This window comes from Narcine bancroftii, chromosome 2, assembly GCF_036971445.1.
Source record: "Narcine bancroftii isolate sNarBan1 chromosome 2, sNarBan1.hap1, whole genome shotgun sequence".
NCBI classification, from domain to species: Eukaryota; Metazoa; Chordata; class Chondrichthyes; order Torpediniformes; family Narcinidae; genus Narcine; species Narcine bancroftii.
The window spans coordinates 298,500,099-298,527,815 of NC_091470.1; the positions used below are offsets into that span (position 1 = coordinate 298,500,099).

At 39.8% G+C, this 27,717-nt stretch overlaps 2 protein-coding genes across 6 annotated transcripts in view; one reads left to right on the top strand and one right to left on the bottom strand.

The window, feature by feature from the left end:
- The window catches only part of tgs1 (trimethylguanosine synthase 1), a 71,525-nt gene extending 57,906 nt beyond the window's left edge, over positions 1 to 13,619 (bottom strand). For both annotated transcript variants that reach the window (XM_069921469.1, XM_069921468.1), the window contains exons 1-7: positions 13,444 to 13,619; positions 5,853 to 5,914; positions 4,790 to 4,950; positions 3,298 to 4,069; positions 2,355 to 2,475; positions 1,851 to 1,937; positions 131 to 293 (exon numbers count right to left, since the gene is read on the bottom strand). In XM_069921469.1, the coding sequence (XP_069777570.1) occupies positions 131 to 293; positions 1,851 to 1,937; positions 2,355 to 2,475; positions 3,298 to 4,069; positions 4,790 to 4,950; positions 5,853 to 5,914; positions 13,444 to 13,559 (1,482 nt within the window). In that variant the 5' untranslated portion in view covers positions 13,560 to 13,619. The remainder of the gene's footprint in view (positions 1 to 130; positions 294 to 1,850; positions 1,938 to 2,354; positions 2,476 to 3,297; positions 4,070 to 4,789; positions 4,951 to 5,852; positions 5,915 to 13,443) is intronic.
- Positions 13,620 to 13,723: 104 nt separating this feature from the next.
- tmem68 (transmembrane protein 68) overlaps positions 13,724 to 27,717 on the top strand; it is a 59,783-nt gene continuing 45,789 nt past the window's right edge. For all 4 annotated transcript variants that reach the window (XR_011352318.1, XM_069921483.1, XM_069921484.1 and 1 more), the window contains exons 1-3: positions 13,724 to 13,813; positions 23,977 to 24,394; positions 26,570 to 26,737. Coding sequence is in view for 3 of the 4 variants with exons in the window: in XM_069921483.1 (XP_069777584.1) it covers positions 24,070 to 24,394; positions 26,570 to 26,737 (493 nt within the window). In the remaining variant the exon portion in view is untranslated. The remainder of the gene's footprint in view (positions 13,814 to 23,976; positions 24,395 to 26,569; positions 26,738 to 27,717) is intronic.

Genomic DNA, 27,717 nt, shown 5'->3' on the forward strand with positions numbered 1-27,717 from the left:
AGGTATGTATATACTATATTCTAATTCATAAATGTCAAGAGGTTAACTCAATCCATCAATCTAGGTACATTCAAATTATGTTCAGAACACATAGGTACATTACAGTGCCACATTGCATAATTTTTATTACCTTTTCTAATGTTTTACTCTTCTTAAAATTTAGAATTTCTCCTTCTTCACCAAAGAATACATGTTTCTTTCTGGAAACTGCTGGTCGATGCATATCAAGGTTCTTAAATTGCTGCTCAACATCCTTTCGATAGAATGCATGTCCTTTAGTAAATTTTGAAATGCTGAAGGTGAAGATTATAGAAAAACAAACTTGTTTAAAACTGCTAATTCTTTTCACTACAAAAGAAACAGAGGTGGTTGAGACCCTGACAGAAACTTGCACCTTCCTGCCTTTCAATAAGATCATGGTTAATTTTTTACCTCAGTGCCACTTTTCTTGATTTTCATGCCAAACAATCATATTGGCTTGAATATTTTCAGCCTCCACTGTCCTCTTGATTAGAGAATTCCACAGATACACTACTCTGGGTGAAAATAATTCTTCTAATAATTCCTGGAGGTAGATACCCCAATCTGTATGTGGAAACATCATAAATACATCTGCCCTCTAACTACGAATTTTACGTTTTAATATGATCATCTTTCATTTTCCCTCAACTCAAAAAATTACATGCAAGCATCTCTAAAAAATATATCATGCAACGAGCCCAGAAGACCCCAAAACCCAGCAGCAATAGATATTCACCAAGACAAATGGTTACTTAAACAAAAGTTGCTTTTAATTATCTTTAAACATGAAAATAGAATCAAACTTGAACTCATCTCTATTGACATACTTAACCTAACTTTACCCCTTTCTAATTCTAAGCACACGTGTACGTAATGTGTGTAAGTTCAGAAAAGTTATTTGGTTCACAGTCCAATCTCACTTTTCATTTCACCAAGTTCACTGGCTGCAGGCAATTCTTACACAGAATTTAACATTTATAAAGTTCATCAGGCTTTGGTGCTTGAAAGGTAAATGGTTACCGCTCAGGAAGGTCCTTGTGGGTTTTCAGAGAGAGATTTGTCGTTCCAGGACATCCACAACGGATTCCTTTTTGATCAGCCACTCCAGTGTCTTGCTGACGAAACTTGCCCTCTTCAGGGTTCTCCAGATGATAACCTCTTTCTTTCAGATTACCACAGAGTGCTTTTTTGTTTGAAACATTAGACAGCCAGTCCTCTCCTCTTGAATGAACCACAAGGCCTTTGACCAGGCCGTTTTCCAAAAAGGCTTTCCATAAGCTTGCCAGCTTGTCCTGTTCCAGTCCCAGGTGTCTCTGCTGGCTGTAACACTGAAGAATGATTCCAATCTCTCTAACCTGTTTGACTCTCTGCTTGCAAAACCACATGACCCTCTTAGTACATCTCCAGACAATCTGTGGCTCCAATATCTTTCATCTGTTGCCTTTTGTGGACAACAATCCATTAGTGAAGTCTCTTGAGCACTCTCCAAAGCTCTTGCAAAAGCTGTGGAACTGATATGTCTAGCTTAACCAGAGCTCCAGTATTTCAAATAAGATCTGTTTTAAAGTTTTTGTATGTAACCTATTCTAACAAACCTTTCCCAATTTATCTTCCAAAAACATACCTATATACTCAGTCACAGTGCCTAAAAGTCTATTTTAGTTGTGCCTAGCCTAAAGGTGGCATAATAAAATGGTTGTTTCACTAGATTCATAATCTTCTTTTATTTAATTTTTCATTCATTTTTTAAGTTGATCAAATCAATGCTAATATAATAAACTGATGTTTTGCTTCTAGAAAAGGTACTTTTGATCACACACAATTCTTACTTTTGGTTGATATGGTGCTTGAAGCCAAGAACAGAATAGGCATCTTCCACTGCCACAGCTGGATTCTCATCAGCATCGAGTTCATGACTAAAAAGAGCATTAAAATTTAAAAAATTAATTAGCCAAAAGTCAAACAGGTCTGCTCTACAAATATTATTTACCCTAATGTGGGTACCAGGCACACTGATTTTTTTTTTAAAAAAGCAAAATTTATAATTATCCAGCAATAAAATGAGCCCCTTTACACAGAAATCTGTTCACTACTTGAAATTATGAATTGGTCATAATATAGCATTTTATTTAAAAGATCATTTCACTAGTATTCAAATAATCTGAAAGATTACAAATAGAGATATTTCAAGCAGTAAGGGTAACATCAAACATGAAGTTGTTTTTTTTACAATGTTCAGAAAGTGGATTATCAGTTTAACTGCCTTTATACAACAGTAAGACATCACAAAATGAAGCACAATAAAGCTAACTAGAAACTCAATAATGATTTACCTTCCTTTCACCCTTACTGGCCTAGGTTTTGGTGGATCACCATCCTCATCATCACTACGTTGTCCCTTTCCTGTTGCAACCCTGCTTTTAAATGCTTTGCTGGAACTGTTAGGAGAATTATCTAGTGCAATAAACCAAAAATTATTAAAGTGAACAATTTTCAACAATCTTCAAAGACAGGATATTTTTCTCAAATATGCAGTTTCCAACCAGCTACCAGAGAAACACGTCCTACTTACACAAATTAAATCTGGACTACAATTTAAATTTCCAGAAAAAACTTTTTTAAAAATTCCAGTTATTAGAAACATTTCTACCTTTCTGTGAATATGAAATTTTAAAACTGTATATTTTAGCAACGAACTTAATTCCATATTGTAAATGTAATCCTGATAGACTGATAATGAAACAAATGAAATAAGTTAAAGATACTGGGACAAAGAATCTTTTTATAAAATAACAACAAATCAAATTAATTGAATTTTTGAACATTATTGTATAGCCCCTTAAATATTACTTATTTCTGCCTCTTGCATTTAAAAAAATACTTTTTAAAAAATAAAACTGTGATATAAAAATAAGCAAGATAAGACAGCTATTCTGACACATTCTCTTCACAAAATGCAGTCTAAAACATCTATTCAGATATTTTATGTTACATCAAATCACAAAAATTGGTTGTGTAAGTTCAGCAATTCTTGTACAAATAAACTAGGTTGAACACACAGACAAATTAATTCAATGAGTTTAAAGGTCTCCATTTTATTTAGTAGAAGAGAAAGTTGAACAAGCAGAGTTGACGACGTTCAGTATATGCAGCTTTACATACTACAATTCACTAATCACTAAGGTGGTCAGTTTTTCCATGTTTATTTTGCTTGTGTCCATGTTCAATTAACTGATCCTCATTTTTGTAGTGCAAAAACATTTTAGCAATACCAACCTGACTGAACTGTGGAATCTCTTCCCTTTGATGCAGCTGGCTTGCTGTTGCCTCTTTTTGCAGTTGGTTCCTTGTCGGAAGTGCACACGCAAGAACCTGTGGTATCAGTAGGACAGTCAGGGATATTGAATTCTATATCTGCGGACTGCTTAACCTTGCTTTCCGAATTGAGTTTCATATCATTCATCATACTGATAACCTCTTTACAAACAACTTCATTGCAGTTAAGTGTGTTTGGCAGTGTACTATTATTGCTTTCACAGGCAATACTTTTGATATTATTGAGAAGTTCTTCTGATTCACGTGTGTTTGCATAAGAGAAATCCTTTTCATGGTCACTACCTCTTGTAAAATCCACAGACCATCCTTGAGCTATCCAGTAATGAAACTGTTCATAATATGACCAGTATTGTTCTGTGTAAAATTCTTGCCATTGATCTTTCATTTTGGGGCAGTTCCACGGTGCAGAGGTGTTTTCTGACCATTCAGAATGTTTTCTCAGCCAATTTTCCCAAATGATACTCTGACCATACTGACTCCAATACATTTCCCAGTCTGTTTTGGACTCCAGCTCAGAGACAGCAGCTCCTGAACATGAATTATTAAATTCTATTTCAAAATTTGTTTGCTGTTCAATTGGTTCCAAGTCATTGATATCAGAAAGAAGATTCAATATATTTTCCGGATGTTCTTCACAAATTTCAGGTGTATCTTCATTGTTTTTGCGATTCGTCTTTTTCTTTTTCAATCTTTTCTTCGAAACATTGTAGGTCTTGTAAAAGAAAAGGTTACATTTTGTTCATCTCAATTAAATGCAAATTAATACAAATAATGCCTGTAACTTTAACATTGTGTGTTTTGTGTATAAAGTTATTAGAAAGTGCTGTCACACCATTAAATAATTTTTTGCATTTGTCAAACAACTGTTCTGATGTCTCAGTTTGAAATTGTAGATAAGGTCCTGCCAAGACAACTTAATACTTCTGTTGAAATCATTCTGATTATTTTGTTCATGATTATGCAAAGTTTAATTTCTTTAAAATTTAGACATACAGCATGGTTACAGGTCCTTCTGGCCCACAAGCCTGTGCTGCCAGATACCTCAAATAACTCCCATACGTTTTGAAGGATGGGAGGAAACCCATGTGAAAACCTACAGACACAGTGACGGATTTGAACCTGGTTTGCTGGCTCTGTAATTGTGTTGCGCTAACCACAACACTAACTGTGCCACCCCAGTGGTCAGTTTTTCAGAAATCTTTTGAAGATTTGAAGATAAATATGATACACAGGTTTGCCTGAAAGGTAACAGACCAAATTATGAGAGTGCAATATCTGGTATTAAAACAAATCCAAAAATTCGTCACCAGTTTTCACTACAATCGCCACATTCCAGATGGAAAAGCAATATATTTCAGGAAAGTAAAGATTTGCTTTTACTGGCAAATTTTCTCTCAATAAACTTATGATATAAAAAGAAAGCCTTTCCTACCATTGGCTGCCAATAATTTGATGAACTACCAAACTGTAGAGGTAGTCCCATATTTGCCATCAACTCCGATTCGCTATCCAATTCATTTTCTTCTTGCATCTCTGTAGCATTAACATTGGATTCAACCTCAATATTTGATTCTTCACTCTTTTCCTCAAAATCTAAAAATATCAATTAGCAAATGCATTTGTTTTAAAAACATTAAAATATTAACAATTTAAACAAAACATTAGCTATTGTTCAATGTTCCAAAATGTCAGTTTATCCTCAGCATTCCAAATGGCAGAAGAAGTGGTAGAGGCGATTACAATTGAATCTTCAAAAGACATTCAGATAGCTACAAGGATTGGAAAAGTTTAGAGGGTTATGTGCCAAAAGCAGACAAATGTGATAAGCTTTGGCTGAATGGCTTGTTTCTGTGCTGTAGAACTCTTATGTTATAAAATATGTCAAGAAAGTAGATGATGGTGATTTCTTAACATCAGCCCATTAGTCCAAGGAGATGCATCAGGAACAACTGTTGTACATGCCACAAAATGCATGGCTGTTTTTAAACTTGAACTTTTAACAATTTCAGGAAACCCATACTCTGTTTGGCAGTATTTTCATCCAGCCCAAAAATATCTGCTCACAGTACAGAATTGACAAACTTCTGACAAAATAATGCAAATGAAATGCTAGATAATATTGTAAAAATCAGCACAGAAAATATACTGTGCCTCTTGCTGCTTCCATAACTCATTTGATCTCCAAGTCTGATCTTTAGTTCTACCCATCTTTCCTCGATCTTCTCCAGAAATGAAATGTAACATTTTTTTCTTTCCAGTTCTGATGAAGGGCCTCAAGCCCAAACTGTTAGATGTTTCTCTTTCTACAAATGATGTCTGATCTGAATTTTTCTAGCATTTTTTTTCCTTTTATGCCAGATTGCAGTATTTAACATAATGTTTACAAAGAGAAGTTGCAGAAATAAAAAAAAATCGAAAAAGACAAAATGTTTTTGGAAATACACAAGTTTAATTACTGTAATCTTAATTCTTAAATCAAATATTAAATGATTTACCTCCATTGTCTTCATCAATATAAAATTCTCCCTTTAATCCCATTCGATAAAGCTCTCGATCACTAAAAGAAATTAGAGACAAAGTAAAGGCAGGGAAAAATAAATGCTGGTTTGGCACACCTTAATCCTAATTTCATTTTTATTGTCTATAAGCATATTTCATATTCTGTCGGAATATCAACAAAACTATAAACACTGTACCAGCAACAACTTCAGAATTTCCACTCGAGTGCAGATGTAAGTTCTGAAGTTAATGTCAGTTGTTAGCCACTAGAAAGCCAGATATATCCCAATGCTGACATTTTACTGCAAAGGGCAGTAACATGAGTTTCACTCTCCATTTGTATTTCAAATTCATCATATTTCCACATCATAGAGTCCCATTGTAATGCCGAAAGCCTTTCAAGGGCCTTTTAATCAAGAATTCTTGAATGTGGTATCTGTTTTCTTCCAAGAAGGGATCAGCTAAATGCATATTTATTTCAAAGGTCAGCATAAAGCAAAAATCCTGCCCCATTGTTTAATCTGTTCAATATCACAAATATCAGAAGGATAAAATGAGAAACATTGTCTCTGAAAAGCAAATGGTTCAAGGAATAAACGCTGTACAAAATTTAAATGATACCAAGGATGATGAACACTGACCTCTGACATAAATATGCACATAGCTAATTGTGCTGCTTTTTCCTGCATACAGGCTGAAACCAAAGAGAAGACTATACAGAATTAGTCGGGGAGGCATGAGAGTGGCTTTGTGACGGTCTGGAGTCAGTGGACTAGACCATATTCAACAGAGGTGGACATGAATGAATATGCCATAGTTCTTACCTATTTTATCAAGAAATGCTCAGATGATTGGGCTTGTACTAAGACTATCCAAGTACATCCTAACAGAAGGGATGTATAAACCAAGAGATCTGCAACCTGTTGAAGGCCAGATCTGTGGTATTCAGACATGCAGGGAGGCTATTATTACTAATGCAAAAACACATTTGTGGACTGAGCTGGCATTTCAGATAGATGTTCAGCAGCTGAAGCATTGCTTTCATGCCATCACATTGTAAATGGAAACCTCTCTTCCAGATGAGCTCACTGCTTTCTGTGCTTGATTTGTAAGCGAAAACAATGATGCACCTTCACAACCAACCCAGATCTTAGTGACTCTGGGATCCCAGTTTATGAGGACAACGTGAAAAGTATCTTCAGAAGTGTGAATCTTCAGAAACCATCCAACCCAAATGGTGGAATTGACTGCATCCTTTAAACTTGCATAGATCAATTGACTGGAGTTTTTTTTGCAGACATTTACAACCTCTCACTGCTATGGCCCAAGATCCCCACTTGTTTCAAATGGACCTCCATCATAGCAGTGCTCAGGAGCAAGGTGACCTGGCTCAATGTCCATCAATGGATGTCACATGTCTTCCATAATGAAATGTTTTGAGAGGTTGGTTATGGAGCAAATCAACTCCTACCTTAGGAAGGACCTCAACTCACCTGTCATCACCACAGGATGATGCTATCTTGCTGGCCCTCTACTCTGCATTTGATCACCCTGACCATAAGAACACCTACATCAGGATTTTGTTAATTTGTTAAAGCATAGCGTTTTACAGCTACAAAGTTGATCCTTGATTTTCTCATTGAGCACTCCAATCAGTGCAGATTGGTAACATCGCCTCCTTGCTGACCATCAATGCAGGAGCACCTCAAAGCTAGATACTTGGTCCCCTGCTTTATTCCCTATATATTCATAATTGTGTTCAGCTCCATTGCAATCTATACATTAATCGGTGGCACTACGTCATTGGCTAAATAGTGGGAAATGATGAGATAATTATCATTATATGAAGGAGATCGAGAATCTGATTGGGTGGTGCAGGAAGAACAATCCTGCTCTCAATGTCAGGAAGACCAAAGAGCGACTTTGACATGGGGAAACTAAGGAACCAAGCACATGTATGTCTTAATTAATGGGACAGCAGTGGAGACAGATTGTATCTTCAACTTCATGAGAGTTCCCATTTCTGAGGACTTCTAAAGCCAGCACATCAAGACAAACATGAAGAAGGCACATCAATAACTCTACTTTTGAAGAATTCTGAGGAGATTTGGCATTTTGTCAAATATATTCAGATTCAAATTTATTCCCAAAGTACATACAGAACATCATATACAACCCAGAGATTCTTTTTCCTGTGGGTGAGGCAGAATTAACACTTTTTGGCAATGCAAAAAAAAAACCTGACTCAACGTACAAATATAAAAAAAAATGTAAACAAACTGCAATAGAGAGAAAAAAAATCAAAGTGCAAAAGTAAGAGTCTTAAACAGGCCCTCAATTGAGTTTGTTGTTGAGGAGTCTAATGGTGGAGGGGTAGCTTCTGCTCCTGAACCTGGTGATCTGAGTCTTGTGGCCCATATACCTCTTTCCTAATGGTAGTAGCAAGAACAGAATGTGTGCTGTGTTGTATACCATGGAAAACATGGTGACTTGTTGCATCACAGCTTGGTTCTGCATTCCTGGAAACTCAAGGGCTCAAGAACATGAAAGGCGGAAGAAAGCGGCAAACCTAGCCATCCATTATAGGCACTGACCACCCATCCATTGAAAGCATCTAGATTATGCACTGCCTCGTGAGGGTAGCCAGCATCGTTAGTGACTCCCCACCCGCCCCCAATCACACTGGTCACAACCACTTCTTGCTGCTCCCTTCAGGAAGGTATAGAGGCTTGGAGTCCAGCATCCAGATACAAGAACAGGTTTTATCCAACTATCAGGCTCTTGAACTTCTCTGCATTACTCTAACCATAATTTCCCCTAGGACCACCAAAAGATCTATCTGCACTAGTGAAACAGCACTTTTTTTTCTTGAATACATTGGAACTGTGAATATTTATCACTCACTTGATGTTTATTATCTCTTCTGTCTTGTGTTTGTGGTAATTTTATTTGTTACCATTGTAGTTGGTTTATCTATTGTATTTGCTTGTATCACAGTAAACTCACATTGAAAAATACCCCTCTAAACCTTTCCGATCTATACACCTTTCTAATGTCTTTTGAATGTTCCTGTACTGGGGTCTCCCTTTCTTGTACAGATAATATTTACTGGGAACCCTGTTAAAGAGGGCTTAAGGAATTAAGGAATCCAGTGCACAGCATCTTCAACCCACTACCATCAAAAAGGCACAGAAGCATCAAAATCAGGACAGCAAGGAAAAGCTTCTTCCCACAAGCTAAGGAACTAATAAACAGTAACCTGTGACTGATCAATCATCCCATATATTTATATATCTTTATTTTGATTATTTATGTGATCTTCATGAATTGAGTTTTTGTTCGTGCATCATGGGCTGAAGAGACACTGTTTTATGGGGTTGTACACAATTAAATGATATCGAAATTGAACTGGAATGTTAACTACTTCTTCTGGCAGCTCATTTTACATACCACTCTTCATGTGAAAAACATGCCCTTGGGTCTCATTTAAATCTTTCTCTTTTGACTATGCCCACTAGATTCAAATTCCCCTACCCTGGAAAAAAGAACACGATTGTTTACCTTATTGTTACCCCCTTATGATTTTATAACCATCTACTGGGGCAAGGATGAATTTATCCACAACTGTAGGAGTTTTTTGAAGCAAAGATACTCAGCAGTTCTGTGGAATTGGGGGTGAAAATGGATAATGCAGGAGTGAAATCTTGTCTAGTAACATCACGCAAGAAAGACATGCTCCAGCCACGCATGGATGTCACAGGACAAGAGGTAATGCATCACTAACTAAACTGGCAAAAACAGCTATCGGGGGGGGGGGGGGGGTGGGGGGGTGGGGAGGGGGAAAAATCAGAATTGCAATTTTATTTCTGCCTACTACAATTTTAATGTGCTCAAACCCCCAAAGTATTTTTATTAGATATTAGGGTGGTTAGTGTAGTGGTTAGGGGGATGCTTTCACAGTGCCAGAGACTGGGATTAAAATCCGGCACTGTCCCCATGTCTGTGTGGGTTTTCCTAGGGGGCTCAGGTTTCCTCCCACCTCCAAAACACACTGGGGTGTTATTGGTCAGCATGGGTTCATGGGCCAAAAGGGCCTGTTATCATGATGTATGTCTAATTTAAAATGAAAATATAATTACATGGGAGAGGTATTCAGACTTATCATAAATAACCAAGTCACCAGTGGGAGTAAATGTCAGCTATGTTTTCCATATGGAATCTGCAAAATAATAATTTTCTTAATTTATCACCAAATTTTAGAACAGCAAGTCATCACAATGTATTTTATTAAATGCTAATGCACATTTTTTGCAATGATTAAGATTGGAGGAATTCGTAAAAGGGCCAATGCAACTGAACGGACCAGATCAAATGTTTAACCCATTCTTTCATTTTTAATGGTTTACTGTTAACGATTATTTAAACAAAACCATCTAGTGTGTTTAAACAGGGGGAAATTGACAATGTTTTAACAATTTCAAAATTTCTGTAAAACTGATAAAAACAATCTATAACATAGTCCCTTCTCCTGGTAGAGAAGGGTAACCATCACTCTTAATGTGAAGGAAAATAACTCATCAATGGACTAACCACACAAAAGTAATTAAAAAAAACATGCTGATAAGGCAAAGTATTATGTAATCCAAATTTTTGGAGCAAGTTCTGGAATTGGGGAGTAAACGATAAAATACATCTCTGGCTTAAAACTACATTGTATATTGCTGTAATTATATTATTAGTTGTATTATTATTATTATTATTAGTTGTAGTCTGATCGGGCACACAAAACTCAAAACAGTCAACCAGTTTACCTATCTCGGCCTCACCATTTCATCGGATGCAAGGACCGACAACGAGATAGACAACAGACTCGCCAAGGCAAATAGCGCCTTTGGAAGACTACACAAAAGAGTCTGGAAAAACAACCATCTGAAAAACCTCACAAAGATTAGCGTATACAGAGCCGTTGTCATACCCACACTCCTGTTCGGCTCCGAATCATGGGTCCTTTACCGGCAACACCCAAGGCCCTAGAACGCTTCCACCAACGTTGTCTCCGCTTCATCCTCAACATTCATTGGAGCGACTTCATCTCCAACATCGAAGTACTCGAGATGGCAGAGGCCGACAGCATCGAATCCACGCTGCTGAAGATCAAACTGCGCTGGGTAGGTCACATCTCCAGAATGGAGGACCATCGCCTTCCCAAGATCGTGTTATATGGCGAGCTCTCCACTGGCCACTGTGACAGAGGTGCACCAAAGAAGAGGTACAAGGACTGCCTAAAGAAAGCTCTTGGTGCCTGCCACATTGACCACCGCCAGTGGGCTGATCTCGCCTCAAACCGTGCATCTTGGCACCTCACAGTTCGGCGGGCAGCAACCTCCTTTGAAGAAGACTGCAGAGCCCACCTCACTGACAAAAGACAAAGAAGGAAAAACCCAACACCCAACCCCAACCAACCAATTTTCCCCTGCAACCGTGTCTGCCTGTCCCGCATCGGACTTGTCAGCCACAAACAAGCCTGCAGCTGACATGGACTTTACCCCTCCATAAATCTTCGTTCGCGAAGCCAAGCCAAAGCCAATTATTAGTTGTGCTTGTAACGCTGTTTGACTTGGTGATTTGAGAGAGAGGTTAGGCAGCTACAGCACCAGACGACTCCAATATTATATGTTTATTACCTGCAGGGACCTGTCGTTATAATTCTTCTGTATAGAATCAACTGCATTTAATGTAATGATTTGCTTTTGTACAAATGAGGATTGAATGGGATGGTGTGTAAAAATATAATTTAATTGTACACATTTGATTCCTCCTTGGTACGTTAACATACAATGGTGGATACAGAACAAAAAAAAAATCGTGTCAGATTGGAATGTGGCAATGCTTTGAGAATATTCAGAATTCAAGGTCAGCTAAGAGTGAAAAGCACATTTTCCTGCAAAAATGTTGTGTCTTGCCTGGGCTGAGGGTTAAATGATAATAAGGTACAGGTTGGCACCCATGTCAGATCAGGATATGTTTATGTCGAGAATGATAGAGATAATGGGGTGGAGGAAGAGATGGACCTTTCAGTTCCTACAGCATCAAATTAGTATGGTTGATAAGTATCTTCCTCTTGTATTTTATTAAAGTATTTAATGATTAGTATTATATAACCCTTATATAATTACAATAAGTTTTTAAACTCTTAGAAAGTTTACTGTCTATCTTGTTTGCAAAAAAAACCTCTTAGCTAATGAATCAGAAAAGAATGCAGAACATACTTAAAATTTTTTTTATTACAACACATACAATACAAAATAATAATTTCACAGCAGATTTTCTGGCATCTATAGAACAGCAGATTGCCAAACAAAACTGGAAATAACAAATCAGAAGTGGTCACCTGAGAAAGTCAAAAGTGCTATTTTATCCATCGGTCTTGAATTTGTTTTGCATATAGTTCTAATTAACTGTTTTAAAAATATCGAGAGCTTTCATATGGATTATTTCATCATTGATTTGAATTCTTTCAGCAAAATTTGAGGCAAAGACATTTTCATTAACTGAGGTTTGGTTGGTGTTCAACGACAGAAAACTCAGGTAAGAAGAGACTGCATGCTGTAGGGACACTAATTACTAGGTAATATCAGAAAATACAATTCAATCAAAAGGATTGAAAGCGTTAAACTCCGCAAGAATATCGAACAGGATTCTAATGCACCATTGTAAAAAAGGATGGGGACGGGTGTTATCTAGGGACACAGCAGCCATACAAATTGTGAAGAACTCACTAGGGTACAAAAGCTGTCATTCATAACAAAATAACTGAGACATTTGGTGTATCAAAGTTGGAATTAATCTTTGGATGGGGAAAGGACAGATTTGGTTGAATCTTCGAGCTCCACGCCACTTAACTCAGGCGAGAAGCAACTATTTTTTGGTGGTGTCATCAAAGTTGCCCGTGGGCCAATTCTGGCTATTAATTCAAATCGTTTCACGCAACTTAATTTGAGCCCCATTGACACTGTTGATAAAATAGAGCCATTGTTTTACATTTCTTCTTTCTTTGGCTTGGCTTCGCGGACGAAGATTTATGGAGGGGTAATGTCCACGTCAGCTGCAGGCTCGTTTGTGGCTGACAAGTCCGATGCGGGACAGGCAGACACGGTTGCAGCGGTTGCAGGGGAAAATTGGTTGGTTGGGGTTGGGTGTTGGGTTTTTCCTCCTTTGTCTTTTGTCAGTGAGGTGGGCTCTGCGGTCTTCTTCAAAGGAGGTTGCTGCCCGCCGAACTGTGAGGCGCCAAGATGCACGGTTTGAGGCGATATCAGCCCACTGGCGGTGGTCAATGTGGCAGGCACCAAGAGATTTCTTTAGGCAGTCCTTGTACCTCTTCTTTGGTGCACCTCTGTCACGGTGGCCAGTGGAGAGCTCGCCATATAACACGATCTTGGGAAGGAGATGGTCCTCCATTCTGGAGACGTGACCTACCCAGCGCTTTCCCCCCTACTCAGCAGAAAATAACATCCAAAACTTATTCTGATCACGTTTACATCAGGACACACGCTCCCGCCCTCCACCAAAACTACGCCACCGACTTACTGCACAAAAGCTCTGCTGCAAAGGCACCGGATCGGTTCCTCTTCAACGCTGAAACCTTCCACGAAGAGGAAGATCTCCGCCACGGTACTCCAGTTCTCACACATGGTACCTCGCATTTCAATAACTTTCCGCGGTCAGCTCAGCTCTCGCAGCCCTCCCCTGCTTCCTGACGGCCAGCGCCTACTTCCGGTGAGGAAGGTCAAGCAAGTTTGCGTGCCCCGCGGCTGCTTCCGGTGAGTGAGGTCAGATTCCGGAAGTGCCTGGATGTGAGCGCTCCTCGAGAGAACGGTGATCAGTGGCCGCAGGCGCGTGACGGCGGAGGGGGAAGACCAGAGTCACGCAGAATTTGGACTTCGTCTGGGCCAAGGAGGTGTGTATCTGCTGCTGCACTGAACGTGTTGCCCCCTTATCAGAAAGTTTATGACTAAGGAAGGATGGAGGAGATCATCAGATTAAAGGTGTCGTCGGGAGAGGAAGAAAGGAAGGAAGGAAGGATAGAAAGAATGGGTCGGCAATTGGGAGGGCAACAGGTTCTTTGGAACATCTTTAAAATGAGAAACACTTAATCCGGAGTTGTTCTGCTCATAAAGCATCAGGAAAATCAGGCAGTTACTTAATGATATCTTTGTTTTGAAGTGGAAATGGGCAAAGCTAAGTTTCCAGAAGGTGTTAGGAAATTGTGTTCAACACTTACACCCGCTTGATGAATTTATTTTATTTTTACTTAACAGTTAAAACCCAAATATGCTTAATTTCCTATGAGGATTATAATTATGATGGTGTGCGGATTTGATAATTTTGGGGTTTTTTTGGTAACCGAACGGTGCAACTTCTCGATGTCACCATGGACTTTTTATGGATGACATCTAAGTTGTCAGAAGTGGTTAAATGGTCATTCTTAAGGACTATGATGCGTATTTTTGAAAGAAAAGTATCAATGGCGAACATGTTTTCAATTTTTTTGCATTGTGCTTGACGAGAGGATTAGCTTTTATTTGATATGAATACATTTGTATTCTTTTCCAGCTTGGAAGATGCATAAATATTATGTATGAATACTTTAATACTGGGTTTGACTCTCATGTATTTGATCTTCACCTTAGATGCATAAATATTATGTATGAATACTTTAATACTGGGTTTGACTCTCATGTATTTGATCTTCACCTTAGATGCATAAATATTATGTATGAATACTTTAATACTGGGTTTGAGTCTCATGTATTTGATCTTCACCTTAAAAAAAATCAATTTGTTGGCTTAGAATCTGCTGTATTAAAATTAATGTTTAAAAGCGATAGCTGTTGACACGAATGAAAACTTGTGTGTGGCAATTATTACAAGGTGTCGAAGGTCTGAAGATAACACAATAAAGGGGAGGAGTTTGATTTGTTTCATAGTATTTACATTTTTGCTCCATTCAAGGTCAATTTTAAAGGGAAATTATTGAGCTGATTAAGTGTGGTTAGACTGCTGCAGGACAGGTTATGATTTCTAAACTGACAGAATTTCTACTATGCCTGTTTTCACTTTAAGAATGCCTTGGTTGTAATGTAAATTTTAATAGAAAAATGTTACTCCAATTATGTTTTCAGATCTTGCTTAGTTGTAAATAAAGTTTCAGTCCAAACTACTGATCCTGCATGTATTTATGAAAGAAAATTAGCAGTACATGAATGGCAAGCCATTGATAGTAGAATTTGAGTTATAAGTCTGGATTTCAGCATTAGTGATTTTAATTTTGTCTTGTTCAGATTTTAGGTAGTGTGATGAGCCCAGAGGACCCCAAAACCCAGCAGCAATAGATATTCACCAAGACAAATGGTTACTTAAACAAAAGTTGCTTTTAATTATCTTTAAATATGAAAATAGAATCAAACTTTAACTCATCGCTAATGACTTACTTAACCTAACTTAACCCCCTTCTAATTCTAAGCGCATGTGTATGTAATATTTGTGTAAGTTCAGAGAGGTTATTTGGTTCACGGTCCAGACTCACTTCTCATTCCACCAAGTTCATTGGTTGCAGGCAATTCTTACACAGAATTTAACATTAGGCTTTGGTGCTTGAAAGGTAAATGGTTACCGCTCAGGAAGGTTCTTGTGGGTTTTCAGAGAGAGATTTGTTGTTCCAGGACATCCACAACTGATTTACTTCCATCAGTCTCTTCGGTGTCTTGCTGACGAAACCTGTCCCCTCAGGGTTCTCCAGATGATAACCTCTTTCTTTCAGGTCACCACAGGGTGCTTTTTTTGTTCCTCTTATTCCAAGTGAAACATTAGACAGCCAGTCCTCTCCTCTTGCATGAACCACAAGGGCTTTGACCATGCTGAACTAAGGACTTACAACCCGTCTTCCTGTTCCAGTCCCAACTGCTGTTACTCTCTGCTACACTCTAATACTGATGTCTGTGTGTGTCTCTCTCTCTGTCACACACACACAGAAAGCCTGTTTGACTCTCTCTGCTTGCAAAACCACATGATCCTCTTGGAACAGCAAGTTCCCTTCCAGACAATATGCGTCTCTGACAAGCTCTTTCATCTGTTGCCTTTTTGTAAACAGCAATCCATTAGTGAAGTCTCTTGGGCACTCTCCAAAGCTTTTGCAAAGGCTCTGAGGCTCCGACATGTCTAGCATTAGCAGAGCTCCAATATTTTAAATAAGATCTGTTTTAAGGTGTTTGTATGTGATCTACTCTGGAAGAACAACCAACTGAAAAACCTCACAAAGATAAGCGTATACAGAGCCGTTGTCATACCCACACTCCTGTTCGGCTCCGAATCATGGGTCCTCTACCGACACCACCTACGGCTCCTAGAACGCTTCCACCAGCGTTGTCTCCGCTCCATCCTCAACATCCATTGGAGCGCTTACATCCCTAACGTCGAAGTACTCGAGATGGCAGAGGTCGACAGCATCGAGTCCACGCTGCTGAAGATCCAGCTGCGCTGGATGGGTCACGTCTCCAGAATGGAGGACCATCGCCTTCCCAAGATCGTGTTATATGGCGAGCTCTCCACTGGCCACCGTGACAGAGGTGCACCAAAGAAAAGGTACAAGGACTGCCTAAAGAAATCTCTTGGTGCCTGCCACATTGACCACCGCCAGTGGGCTGATAACGCCTCAAACCGTGCATCTTGGCGCCTCACAGTTTGGCGGGCAGCAACCTCCTTTGAAGAAGACCGCAGAGCCCACCTCACTGACAAAAGGCAAAGGAGGAAAAACCCAACACCCAACCCCAACCAACCAATTTTCCCCTGCAACCGCTGCAATCGTGTCTGCCTGTCCCGCATCGGACTTGTCAGCCACAAACGAGCCTGCAGCTGACGTGGACTTTTTACCCCCTCCATAAATCTTCGTCCGCGAAGCCAAGCCAAAGAAAGAACTCTAAATGATGGACATTCAGGTAAATGGCCATGAGACAAGTTGCCTATTCAATAGTATGAGCATCAGGCATGTGAATGAGGTAAAAAAAAAGAGGAAAGGAGCCAAGCGCTTGTGTGAGGCATACAGTGGGGGTCAAGGGGGACCACAGCCCCTTGCGGGGGATGGGGGATTTGGAGGGCAGCACCTCCAATTTTTGAAAATGTGCACACAAAATTACCAGTTTCAAGCCATTAAAAAAACACTAGTCATTTTAAACAAAATCAATTGCTTTTTTATTTACAGTGAGCACAGTATATCAGACAGACAACCATCTGAACCCAGACTCCAAGCCCCTTCCAGATTACCAGACATAGGTTCAAAACAGAGTGTCTGATTCTCCTGATCCCAAGCAGTACTTGGCCTTAACTAGCACAGAGAATATGAAGCAGTGCCCTTGCCCAACTTGCATCCAATCCCCAAGTAGTAACCACTACCCTGCCCCCAATCCCCAGTCAGCACCCCTGTCCAACCTGTCCTCAATCACCACCTCTGCCCAACCTGTCTCAATCCCCAGGCAGCACCCCTGCCCAACCTGTCTCAATCCCCAGGCAGCACTTCTGCCCAACCTGTCTCAATCCCCAGGCAGAGCCCTGCCCAATCTGTAACCATTTCTTTGCACTGATATTCCTTGATTACTTGGGTTTTTTCTTTTTCAGCTAACCTTAAAAGCAATTAGTCTTTCCTAATCATTTCTTCACATATGGTTTTCGAGATGTGGGTAAAAACACAAGAGTCTGCCAGTGCCATAAATGGCATAGCATTGCAACATGTCAGAAAGGCTTGCAGTTGAGTGGCGGTGCGCTGTGGGATGAACCAAATGCTGGATTAAGGCGCCCGATGCTGACGCTCATCAGACCCCCCCCAATAGATGCTGATTGATATAGACAGGACGGTGGACATGGAAGTTGGAATCCACTAAGGAATGTGTAACAACTCGCCTGTCACTGCTATACTAAAGGAAATGTGGTACCCAAGGTCAGGAGAGCAACATCCTAGCACTGCGCGGAATGAGTAGAAGGTGTTCGAGCGGGCCGGGAGGCCACTAATAAAATGTGGAACTGGATTTTAAAAACGTAGAAATCTGCGGAAACGTGAAAAATTCACATGCTCAGAGCATGGAGAGCTTCAGTCAACCTGACGTGGTGCAGCTCTCCTCCCTCGTGGTATGGCCAGTAAACCAAAAGGTTTCCTTGGTCTCAAGGTCAAGTACGGCAGATGTCCATGGCTACTGTGTAGTGACTCTGACCATGTGGGGTACAGACTATAAAGACTTTCAACTTTTGGTGATGCCACAGCTCTGCGCTGCTGTACTACTGGGACTTGATTTTTTAATGTTACCTTAAAAGCGTGATGATGGAGTTTGATGGGCCCCATCCACCCCTCACTGTATGTAACTAGCAGTTTTCAAATCACCCATTGCGTTCCACCTACCTTTCAGCCTCTTCCCCCATCACACCCAGACAGCAACCCAGTCACTCATTGCGCACTATCTGCGGATGTCCACGCTCAAAATCACCCCTCCACCGTTGTTTGCCAATCTCACTCCCGAATGTAAACCTGTTTCCACCAAAAGTAGGAGCTACAGTACCAGAGACAGGGTCCTTATTCAGGTGGAGGGGATCATTGAGCCTAGCACCAGTCCTTGGAGAGCACAAGTAGTGGAAGTGAGGAATGGGGTGAAGAACAGGATGGTCATCAACTACAGTCAGACCATTAATAGGTACACACAACTAGATGCATACCCCCTTCCGCCGTATATCTGAATAAATCACACAGTATTGGGACTTTTCTACGATCGACCTGAAATTTGCACATCATCAGCTCAGTACCTGCCCAGAGGACTGCCAATACTCTGGGTTCGAGGTGGATGACCACTTCTAACACTTCTTGCCGGTCCCTGTCGGCGTCACCAATGGAGCCCTAGTCTTTCAACAGGAGATGGACTGCATGGTAAATCAGTAAGAGCTGTAGGCCACATTCCCGTATCTCGACAATGTCACCATCTGTGGCCATGACCTGCAGGACCATGATGTTAACCTTTAAAAATTCCTCAAAACCACCAAGTTCCTCAATCTCACATACAATAAGGCCAAGTGCATATTCCACACAACCCACCTTGCTATCCTTGGCTATGTAATTGAGAACAGAGTCATTGGTCCAGACCCTGACTGCATATGCCTACTTTTGCAAATTCTCTTTCCTCACAGCCTTAAGGCCCTAAAAAAGTGCCTGGGGTTTTTCTCTTACTGTCCCCAGTGGGTCTCTAACTATGCAAACAAAGTCTTCCCCCTCATAAAATCCACCTCTTTCCATCTTGACGCTGGAGGCGCATGCATCCTTCAGCTGCATCAAGGCAGGTATTGCCAAGGCTACAATGGACACGATGGATGAATCCATCCAATTTCCAGGTGGAAAGCAATGAGTTAGACTTCACTCTGGCTGCTACCCTTAACTAGGTGGGCAAATCTTTCTTTTCCCATATCCCTCAGAGCCCCAAAATTTGACACTCCTCTGTCAAGAAGGAAGCCCAAACCATTGTCAAGGCAGTATGGCACTGGAGCCACTACCTGGCTGGTAAACAATTCACCCTTCTATCTGATCAATTGGCTGTTGTGTTCATGTTCAATAATCAGCAGTAGGGTAAAATCAAGAACTGTCGACCTACAATTACGAAATCCTGTACCAGTCCAGGAAACTCGTTGAGCCTTCTGATGCCCTGTCTCGCGGGACCTGTGCCAGGGCACAGATTGACCGCTTTCAACCCCTTCACAATGACCTCCGCCACTCAGACTTGCCAAGTTCTTCCACTTCGTCAAAGCCCGCAACCTGGCGAACTCCACTGAAGAGATCAAGCCAATGACCAAAATCTGCCAGGTCTGCGCGGAGTGCAAACCACACTTCTACCAGCCAGACAGAATACAATTGATAAAGACCATTCCCCACTTTGTATTCCTGAGTGTTAACTTCAAAGGACCCCTACCCTCCGTGGATCGCAGTGTGTACTTCCTTAATGTTATTGAAGAGTACTCTTATTTTCTGTTTGTCATACCCTGCTCTGACATGACAGCTGCCACAGACATCAAGGTCCTGTGCAATCTCTTCACTCTAATCAGGTTCCCCAGCTATATTTATAGCGATCGAGAGTCCTCTTTCATGAGTGACAAGCTGCACCAGTACCTGCTAACCAGAGGCATTGCCACGAGCAGGACCACTAGCAACAACCCATGGGGGAACAGGCAAGTGGAAAGGGAGAATACCACATTCTGGAAGGCCGTCCTCCTAGCCCTATGTTCTAGGGGCCTTCCAGTCTCCCGCCGGCAAGAGATCCTCCTGGAGGCATTCCACTCTATCAGGTCTCTGCTATGTAATGACATACTGCCTGAATGTATGCTTTCCTAGAAAATCTGGGACTGCCAGTGTGGCTGACGACCCCAGAGCCAGTCCTACTCTGGAAATGTGAGGAGCCATAAGTCCGACCCTCTCGTCGAAAGAGTCCACCTCCTCCATGCCAACCCCCAATACGTCTACATGGTGTACCCCCGAAAGGCATGAGGATACTGTCTCCATTAGGGATTTGGCACCCTCAGGGGCCTTGGAGAACTTCACTGATCACTCCACGCCCCCCGCCCACCCATGGATGCACCAGGGCCACGGCACATTACCTCACCCCCAACAGAGGACACACCAGACTCATCGCCGCATCCCAACCAGCCCAATGCTGATGAATACACTTGGGCCCCAGGCTGCTCAGGTCCCCAGCTCTGCGCCAAAACCACAGTCTGAATTACGATGGTCACAGTGAAAATCCAGGCCACCTGATAGACTTAATTGTCACTGTATCATCACCACTTCACCCCGCCGGACTTTTTTAAAAAAAAACAAGGGGTAAATGTGTATGTTTGTCTGATTGGGCACACCCATTGGCCAACAGGGTCCAGAATGTTCCACAGCCCCTGCCCAATGCAGAACAGTTGAGCAGTATGGATGTGCTTTTGTTCTAAAACTAATAAAAGCCTATCAGTTTGTTCACCTTCAGTCTTTTGCATCAACTACTAAGCCTGTTTGCTACCATGTTTCATCTATAGCATCTTGGGCACAACAGTGTTGGCAGTGTTGCTTTTTTTTTCTGTTCTAATCCTTGCTACAGTAGCTCCTCTATCCACTAAGTAATCATTGGTCATTATTCCCTCTCATCTCATTGTTCATAGATACTTTTCTGATATATTATTCTTTGGATTCGTCATATGAGTTTTCGAAACAAAAAAATTGTGATGAATTTTCCATTCCCGTTTTAAAAGGTCAGGTTGTAGGAAAGGACAAATGTTTTTTTTTCTCATTTCTGCTGAATATTTTTGCTATTATATATTGTTTCCATTGGTCCGTCACATTTTCCCATTGTCGTAATGCTTATGGCTCCATTGAAGCCTTGGTTGTCAGTGAGAATTTTCATAATTGGTTAATACAGGAATTACAATTTCTTCTGTATTCAAGATTCATTTTAATGTCATGTACTGAAGATGCACAAAACTCTTTCCTCTGCAAGTAATCACACTAAAGCATGAAAGAGAAGTATACACTCTGTTTCCAGAGAAGCCAAAAGGAATTACTAAGGAATTCTGGTAATGATGGTGGAAAGGATAAAAGTGGCAGAAGGTATTCAACATTAGGTGATGAATGTTGATTCATGCTGGCTAAAAAAAATATACAATAATTACGGGATCTAAATCTGGGTTTATTGTAGTGGGAGAGTAGGCATTGTTATTCATACAATTCAAATACCAATTCACAGGAAATTATGGATTGTAAATCAAATTATTTGCAGATTATGGATAATGTATAATACATGGATAGTGTTCATACAGCATGAATGATAATGAAACTCAATATTTGCAATCGAGCATGAGGAACTGTTGATGCAAAAGGTTTAAACGGTTATATAATTTAGAATCAGAAATTTTTTTGTCATGAGTAAGTCACAAAATTTGTTGTTTTGCAGGGACACCACAGTACAAGCATCCATATAAACCACCTTACAAAAATAAATAAAAATAATGCATGAAAAGTCAAAGTAAGGCAGTGTAGTGCGTGTCGAAAGAACCAAAGACTTGTTGATCCAAACCAAAGCTTTTATTACTAAAAGACTGGAGCATATCACAATTCGGTTGACCAGTCCAGAATGACCTGGTCTGGCTCGGAGCAATCCTTTAAGACCTGCCAGTAGGCGTGGCTACACTCTCAGCCAATCACAGTCATCCTACACTACCATCTGTACATATACACATTGGTGATAGAATCTGTACTATCATAGCCAGTGTCTTTGATTCGGTGATCGTTCAGGAATTTGATGGTATTTCATTAATACTTTATAGATTTTGTTAGAAATGATCTGAAGGTGGACAGCACAGATGAAATAATAGAAGTTGAAGCTGCGGTTTCTAGAAAGAGCAGCACTGTCCGGAGTAAAGCAGCTTGTCAGTCTGAAATTGTTGACTGTACTCATGTCTTGATGTCCTGCAAAGAATCCTACTCTGACCTGATCAGTGACTTATGATCAGACATTATTAATTATAATTTTCACCAAAATACTTTGACGCTTTGTGAATTGTTAGGTCTGCTTTGTTCATGAATGAGTGAGTCAAACACCAGACTGAGTCGAAATCAAGGTTCTTTGTTCTTTATTGCCGGATTGTAACACTTGCAACTAACAGTGTTAGTTGGAGAAGGCGCATTCTGCCGTTATCAGCAAGTGGTGTTTTTTTTAATACCTCAGGATACGTACTTAGTAAATTATCATACCATGACATTGTCCAATGAATAAACTGTTGCTATCCTTCTCTGTTAGTCTGCTGCACACCATTCTTGTTAGTGCAAAGCTTATCTTGAGTGTACAAGGTCACATCTGCATTCTGTTACTCCTTAGTACTGGGTGACTCCTTCTCTGGTCCCATCTCATGATGTTTTTACCTTACAGAATCCACATTTTCAGTTGGCCAACTATTTCTAATGCTCACAAATGTTTTTAAGAGTTTAGTTCTGAAAACAACGAATAAAGTTGAAACATTAAATACACTAGTAAACACTGAACATTTTTTAACAATAAATTTATAAAATGTATATTTCCTGTTAGTTTGCTATCTAAATTAATGCCCCTGGTTTTCTGGCACCTACAGGATATGTGAATTTTCTGGTTGCTTGAGACTCACTCTTACAAAGCCTAATTAATGTACCAGCATTAGGAATAAATCAACAGTTTAAAAGGTAAAACACAGTGCAAAATGTAATTTGGAAAAAAAAAATCAGTATTGTTGTCCTTAATAATGTAAAGTTCACTTTAATCAGGTAATTTACAAAATTTACAGCATTGTGCTAACCATAATTAACCCTCTCCCCTCAAGTTTACAGATAAAGCCTTACTAATATACCTAGCTTTCTTAATATAAGATAGACTCTTACTCAGCAGAGATAGGGAGACACTTTTGGAGAGTCGCCCGAGCTGCATCGACCAGCTCTTTATCCTGGGTGATGTTATTTTTATTCAAACACAACTTTAATCAAACAGCTGCTAAGAGTAAAGCACAACCAAGGCACTTTCCTGACTGAATATTTGCTCAACAGTTTATGTGCTACTTAAGGCAATATTTAATTTTACAATTTTAAACTTGTATTTAAATTTTTATGTATTCTTATTCATTCTAGACATTATTTTCCTCCTTTATTTTTACTATATTTCAATGTTCTTTGCTATGGATCCCAATGTTACTGCCGTGGTACTGCAAAGACTTATCCATTCTCGCCTCTATAAATATGTTGTTATCATGTACAATACATGACCAATTTATTGATCGACTTTCTTTGTTTGCACCTGTACATACTCCAGAATGGTTTGAACCACTATATATTCAACAGTTCCTTTTGTAGATTCTAGCATTTAGTGTGTTGTAGCAATAAGCTTTGTGGAAGTTTGGGGATTTGGCATTGATGCTTGCATCGAGACATCTAATGAGGAAAAAAAATCCATGTTAACTTATGTTTAAATATAAACAGAGTTAAGATAAATTGTTAAGTTGTACATTAAAATTTAATTTTTTTAAATCTTTTTTCTACAGTTGATCAAGGCATTTTTTTTCGAGCTGCAAGATTACATCTTTACCAGTCACAATGATTCCTGAGCACACACTCTGCACTGGTGTTTGATTGTGATGGCTGCTTCTGATCAATCTTATGTGGAAGGAAAAAATGGATGTTTAGCTTCCTACATAATTGCAATAGTGGAGAAATGGACTGGCTTAGAAATCCTGGAAGGCTCCCTGAATTACTTGGACTATCTCCTGTGGGTCTTCACCCCCCTCCTCATTGTATTTATTCTTCCATTGTTTATTATACTGTTCCTGTACCTTTCAATTCTTTTTCTACATGTGTATAAAAGAAAGAGGGAGTTGAAAGAAGCTTATTCGATTAATTTTTGGGATGGTGCCAGGAAAACTTTGGCAACTCTTTGGGATGGACATGCAACTATATGGCACGGTAAGCAATTTTCATTCTTTAACAGTTTCCTATCTAAAATGTTGTCTGAGGTGGAAATATTCTATTGGAAAAGTAATTAATCTTGCGTTTGAGAAATGTGAGTGGATTAATTACAGTGTAGAAAACTTAAGTTTCCGAATAACAGAATTGTGGCGGCCCGCAATTGTGGAGATTGGGCCGGCACATCGCGCAGCAGCAGATGCGAACAGATACTAAAGTGACTCCCAGGACAATGAATCGGCGGGGGTAGAAGCTGGGGCAGCATCACACCAACAGCCCTAAAATGGCTTTGATCAAGCTGTCCAGCCAACTCAGCAGAAATAGGCTGGGTGAAGAAGGGCATTTATATGCATGGATGTTCCCGCCCACTATTGTTATTGATATGGATGACTCAGACAATCAGCAAAAAATGACAGGAACTTGAACGGTATAAAAGCAGCCTTTCCAAACCTAATAAAGTGAGCTTAATCTGACACACTGTGTGTGTGTGTGTGTGTGTGTGTGTGTTCCTTTGTAGAAGTCGGCTACAGAATATATAATATGATAAGCTAGCTTAAGTTTTGGGTGGCACTGTTAGCGTAGTGGATAGCACCAGCAACCTGGGTACGAATCTAGTGCTGTTTGTAAGGAGTTTGTATGTTTTTCCCGCATCCACGTGGGTTTCCTATGGGTGCTCTGGATTCTTCCCACTCTTCAAAATATACAGGTGTAATGTGTTCTTTGGGTGCCACAGACTTGTGGATTGGAAGGGCACGTTACCCTGCTGTATTTCTAAATTAAAAATTAAATCTTGTTTATGATCCTCATTGGAATTTAAATTAGATCAACTGGAAGTCCTCTCTTGTTCAATGCTTAGAATAGAAGGCCATAGTTACAAGTCAAGTCGCATTTATTGGCTGTTCATACCATAAACCTTGCAGTGTTCAATATAGATCAACTGGAAGTCCTCTCTTGTTCAATGCTTAGAATAGAAGGCCATAGTTACAAGTCAAGTCGCATTTATTGGCTGTTCAGACCATAAACCTTGCAGTGTACAATGAAAATGAGATAGTGTTTCTCTGGACCATGGATAAATTACCTTAGAAACAATTTTTATAAATAACATATCACTCATTAAATATCATGTTACATATGCTAGCCCTGTGACCCTGGAGTTCAGAAGCCTCACTGCTTGGGGGGGGGAAAAAGCTGTCTCGTAATCTGGTTGCAAGGGCCCAAACACTTTGGTAACTCTTCCCGGATGGCAGGAGAGGGAAACAGATTATGGGAGAGTTGTGTGTAGTCTTTTGCGATGTTTATTAGCTTTCTGCAAACAACAGCCTTTATAAATGTCCATCATAGCAGGGAGAGAGACCCAAATAATCCCTTCAGCAGTCTTTACTATCCGCTACAGGGACTTGCATTCTAGGATGGTGCAGTTCCCGAACCAGGTAGTGATGCAGTTACATAGAATGTAGTGAGGGTGGAAGCTGAACTTTCCTCAACCTTTGCAGGAAGTAAAGGTGTTGAGAGGCCTTCTTGGAAATGGACCTGGTGTGATCCTCTGCCATGTGGATGCAAAGGAATTGGTACTCTTGACGACCTCTATGATGGAGCCATCGATAGTCAGCAAAGAATGGTCCCCCTGGGCTCTCCTGTAGTCGAACATCATCTTCTTTGTTACAAGAATAGATGTGATAGGATGGGATTGTTCCCACTGGTGCACTGGAAGCTGAAGTGTGACCATGTTATGGTTTATAAAATTATGAGAGGCATTGGTAGGGTAAATAGTTTTTTTTTTAAATTGAAGTTATGGGAGTCTGAAGCCAGCAGATATAGGTTTAAGATGCAAAAGAAATGATTTAAAGGAAATCTGAGAGGCAAGTTTTTCCTATAGAGGGTGGTGGATATATGGAATAAGCATTCAAAGGAGGTGGTAGAGGTTGGTGCAATCACAGCATTTGTATTTCAATTAAAATTTAAGACCACACTTTAATGCTTATCTGCAGTTGCTAGCTTATGTAACTAAATGTTTATTACTTCAATCAGAATTTATAAAATGTTTGACTTTTTTATTTGTTCCCTTTTTCAACATCATTATAGTTGGTCAAAATTTATCCCCTCTATAATCCCTTATTATCTGTAAAATGCCTAAATTCTTTAAGATTTAAATTAACTCTTTACTTTTCTCCTTAGGCTATGAAGTTCATGGATTGGAAAAGATTCCTCGTGCAGGGCCTGCACTGATTGTCTATTATCACGGGGCCATTCCTGTGGACTATTATTATTTTTTAGCTAAAGTAATTATCCAGAAAGGAAGGACATGCCATTCCGTAGCTGACCATTTACTTTTTAAGTTACCAGGTACATTTTTTTGTATTTGCTCTTTCTTATTGGATTTTTGTGCATCACCAATCACATAATATCACATTTTGTAGTTCAGGTTTTACAAGAGTTGAAATTACTCTATCAAAAACCAATTCTCATAAGTCTATATATTGTAACTGTTTCCTATTCTAATTTTTGTTTTGAAATATTTAGAAAACAATGGAGTGGTTAAGTTGAAAATTAACTCTGAAAAGATCCTGGAACATGAGGTCATTGTGGCATATTTACTGATTATACAGCTTAAACAAATTTGAAGAAATGTAAAAAATTAACCAGGCTATCCATATTAATTTTGTTGTATGAATTAAATTAATAAAAAATGTAAGGCATAGAAGGCCATTATGGTCATAGTATCCATTCCAGCCAAAAATGAGCCATTCAAACTAATTCCACTTTCCAGCTCTTGGCCCTGAGGGGTTTGGGACATTGGATGTGTACATCTTGTTAAATTTGAAGCTAACTGTTTCCATCATCCTTTAAGACAGCTCTCCAGAACATTGTATTCCCTCAACACTGAGGTGGGGGGGTTTATGGAATCTTTAACTCCTGTCTTTAGCAATACATTTAAATTATGCCATCTATTTACTGATGTTTCTGTTAAGGAAAATGGGCCCTTCCCATTCACATGGTTGAGAGTTTATAATTTTATGCGCTGTTATATCTTTCCCTCAGTTTCTGGTTCTTAAACAACTTCATTGAGGCAATCTTCATTCCAGGTCATTTATAATAATCACAAAGAGCAGGGGTTCCAGAACAGATCCTTGCGGCACTCCACTAGTCACTGTACTCCATGCAAAATACTTTCCTTCCACTGCTACTCTCTGCTTTCTACCTGCAAGCCAATTTTTTATCCACACAGCCAAGGTTCCACGGATCCCATGCCTCATGACTTTCTGAACAAGTCTCTCATGGGAGACCTTGTCAAATATCGTACTAAATTCCATGTAGACCACAAC